The sequence below is a fragment of the Rhodamnia argentea genome, chromosome 5, assembly GCF_020921035.1.
Source record: "Rhodamnia argentea isolate NSW1041297 chromosome 5, ASM2092103v1, whole genome shotgun sequence".
NCBI classification, from domain to species: Eukaryota; Viridiplantae; Streptophyta; class Magnoliopsida; order Myrtales; family Myrtaceae; genus Rhodamnia; species Rhodamnia argentea.
In genome coordinates, this window is record NC_063154.1 from 31243223 (window position 1) to 31247203 (window position 3981).

At 43.7% G+C, this 3981-nt stretch overlaps 1 protein-coding gene across 1 annotated transcript; it reads right to left on the bottom strand.

Moving 5' to 3' along the window:
• Positions 1 to 585: 585 nt before the first annotated feature.
• On the bottom strand, positions 586 to 3679 carry LOC115745825 (disease resistance protein At4g27190-like). Its single transcript, XM_030681426.2, has 2 exons — positions 2528 to 3679; positions 586 to 2435 (listed from the first exon to the last, which is right to left on the bottom strand). The coding sequence occupies exons 1-2, from the start codon at positions 3660 to 3662 to the stop codon at positions 673 to 675; spliced, it is 2898 nt and encodes a 965-aa protein (XP_030537286.2). The 5' UTR covers positions 3663 to 3679; the 3' UTR covers positions 586 to 672.
• Positions 3680 to 3981: the final 302 nt, after the last annotated feature.

Genomic DNA, 3981 nt, shown 5'->3' on the forward strand with positions numbered 1-3981 from the left:
GCGCAATGCTTAGTAGTTCCATTATCATTGAAAGCAAGCTCTCTCTTTTCGTGGAAGATGAAAGTAGGAAAAGAAAATTGTGGGGCCCACAATTTATATTTCCATGACTCTTTACGGACGAGGAAAACTATCATGTTGCGGGAGTATTGGGCCCTACCAATTTAAGCAGGATATCAAATGCCAAAACTCCGTACAAATACATCTCTATCCATGCTGTAGGCGTGCATAAGCATGCACGAAATTCTGTGCTCGTACAATTATGGGGCCTATGCAATGACAAAGTGCTTATTTAAACACAATACACATAAAATAAAAAAAACGTGCATCAATGGAATCCATTTCGAAGGAGTATAAATAACTTTACTTATGAAATTAATTTAATGCCAAAAACGTTCCCTTCAATTTTGCTTTGTGAAACCCAAGTAATATCAATACGCTTGCAGAGTGTAAATTCAAAATAACTCGCAAGCTCTCACAAACTAAATTTACATGGATTTCATTCAATTAGTTGAATTTCTACTCAATTAGGAGAAACGGAAGATTTTCTTTTATCTAATTGCAAGGAAGGCATGAACGGACAAGGCGATTATGAAGAAAATAAACTGAAAATAACAAAATGAATAGGCATCATAATATGTGCTGCATCTAATTAGCAAAGGGAGGAAAAAGTAATTAATAATTAATCTTCTTTTCATAGAAAGTTACCTGTCGTCCATTGAAGAACGCAATTTGAGTGCCAACTTGGTCGTCTGATGTACTGCTCGAAGGAGCCGAACCGGCGGTGATAAAATTCTGGATATTTGGCAATTCACGCAATTTCAATACGCGCAACTTGGGCAACTCAAGTTTACCACGATCATCATCAGCTTCTACAATCCCGCGCATTAACTCGCAACCCTTAACTTTGATCTTTTCTAGGTGTGGAAGTCGTCTGACCACGGAACGAGGAAATAGAACTTCCATCTTGTCGCAACTTTCAACTTTTACTACTTTCAATGTACTGAAGGACTCGATGGAGATACGGTTGTGGCATATCTTCTCCAAATTGATGACATTCTCGAGAAGTAATCTCTCCAATGCCTTAAAAGTAGGAAAGGAAGAGCATTGGATGTAATGGACGGAGGGACTATCCGTGACCTCTAGATGCTTTAATTGTGGGAAACCTTCTTGGGATAACTGGCAGATACTTTGCTCAATTCCTTTCAACTCTTCCAAAAACAGATCGTCGGTTTTGCATAAGACACTTTGTATGCATTTTGCCTGAAGAATATCGCTTGTTGAATTCAACTTCAGCTCCAATGTCCTCGATCCTTTGAACTGTTTCCAACGCCACGCATGACCAATTCGGATTCTGTATTTAGTTAATTTCTCGACATCTAGGTCCTTTGGGAGCACACTCGGGTCGGGAATGGATACATGCAGAGTGCATAGTTTCTTCATGTGATTCAACTCAATTAGACTTGCGTTAGTTGGTGGAGTTTGCTCCCCCGCACTCCATTGATCAAAGCTATGCTCCATGTACAACTCCTCCAAGTTGGTCAAGCTTTCAAGTACACCCGGTTCAATTATCTCAAGATTTGAACAACGGCTCAATTCTAACAATCTGAGCTCTACCAGTTGCCCAATTTGTTCCGGCAATCGCTGAATGTCAGAGTCCACAATGCTGAGAATTTGTAACCCTTTTAGCTCGCCAAGAATGGCCACATCATCTAGCGAACAACGCTGAAGACACAGAGTATTTAAGCTCTTCAAGAACTGAAACGGCGAAGGGGAGCAAGTGAGATGTGTCCCAGTGAGATTTAAGACCATGAGATTCCCCATAGAGTGAAATAATGAGTCTGGGACCTCAAGAGATTTACGGTTTGTCAACAACAGAAAGGTCTGCAATTCAGGGCAGTGTAATTCTCTGGGAAGCTCCTTCATGTCAGCGTAGGTAAAGCATATTGCCCTACAACTTTCGAGCTTGTCCTCCGACAACTCTGTTTCCCAGTTTTCTTTGTCTTTCAACACAAGAAGAGGGTGATCCCTTAAAATGAAGTGGGCAACAAAGTCACGGACCAAGTCGTGTATCTTGAAACCATCACCATATCCAATCTTCAACAGGAGGGAGGAGGCTTGGAGAGTGCTGATGAGTACGCTCAACCTATCTCTGGCTTTTTTCATGCTGCTAAATTTTCGAAATATCCCCAAACCAAAGCCATACCTCAGTAAGTTTTCAAGAGAGGGCTCAGAGACAGCATAAGCAGCGCACAGTTGTAACAAGCTTTTCGCATCCTCGCTTTCTAAATGATCATAACTTAATTGCAACAGCGTATTTATCTTTGCACTTATTCCTTCGTTTGTACAGCGCTCAATTTGATATAAAGCATCCCTCCATCCAGATGAATCCGCGTGTTTAAGAAGATTTGCCATTTGGACAATTAGGAAAGGCAAACCTGCACATTTGATTCAAAACATTCTTTCATTCAGATAAACCAGCATGTTAAAAATTTATGCCATATGGACAATCAGGATGTTAAAGGAAAACCTGCAGATCTGTGGAGTGCTTCATTCACCAAGGGTCTGAACTCGTCCTTACGAACTTTGTCTCCCACCATCCTCTCAAACAAAGCTCTTGCCTCTTCCGCCTGCAGCTCATCAAGAACGAAGGCCTTGTCGCAGCCCATTTCCCTTTGCAAAACATTAAGATCTCTCGACGTCAACAACAACTTGCATCCTATGGCTTTGTTGCCATGTCCGCAAGGAATGCCGACTGATTTCAAGTCCAGACTCTCCCAAAGGTTGTCCAGTATTATGAGCACCTTCTGTTTGTTACTCTCCTCTTCTTTCAGCCTCCTGTGCAGAAGTTCCGCTCGCGCATCGATAGTCGGTTTGTTTGTTATGTCAGTAAGACCCAAGGCATCCGCAATATTTCCTTGAATCGTATGGATGTTTGGATTTTTCGACACGTCGGCCTTAGCGACCCAATCAAACGACCTCTCTTCGATTAGTATCCTTTTGACATCCTCCAAAAGGGTGGACTTGCCCACCCCGCCCATCCCGTAAACCCCGACAACACTATTGCTGTTATTGGCAAGAGCGTCCATGACTTTCTGTATCATCAAAGCTCTGGATTTGAAGACGCCTTCATCCCTACGCTTAACCGACGTCAACGCAGAAAAAACAGAGGCCGTCGATGTGGTGATCGACTGGACGACAGCTTCGCCTTCTATCCTGGCCGGAGTCGGAGCAGGACCGACGAAGCAGATGTCGTCCACTGTCCTGAATCTGACGCTGTCTTGAGCGAGATTCTTAATGTCCTCGATCTTGTCCTTGGCCTCTGAGCTGAACTTATAGCGACAATAGGGGTTGGGAAGTCTCCCGTAGCAGCAACTCTTTCTATCCTTTTTGAAGGCCTCCAACCGGTTCCGCGCCTCCTCCAAGGCCTTGTCGGCACTTTCCTTCCACTTCGTGAAGCAGTCATTGTGACGCCGAAGATTCTTTGTGGCCGCTCGTGCCAAATCGTTGACCCTTTGAGCCTCTGTCTCCAGTTTCCCGACTTCCTCCTCAAGCCTGTCGGCGAAACTCTTAGAGGACGTAGCGTATACTACTGGATCCTTGAGCAAATAAAATGCCCCCGTCAAGAGTTCACATACAGTAGGAAGGCCACACTCAATACACATTTTCTCTTTGATTTTTGTACTTTTTTCGAACAGCAAAGACCGAGAAAACAGAGGGAACTTGATGGAAAAAGAGCAGCAGCTAACTGAAGAAGAAGAGGAGGAGGAGGAGGAAGAATGGTTATACCAAGGAGAAGAAAGAGCAAAACAGAGCGAGAGACGAACAAGGCGAAGAGATTCGAGCGCGAGGAAAGGATGAAGGAGAGGGAGCGTGGAATAGCAATGAATGAATGGAGAAACAAAGAGATGATTCGACTTAAATGGAAGGACTAGACAAGGACAGGGACTTACCACGTTGTTCGGCTTGACGAAGAGAGCACGG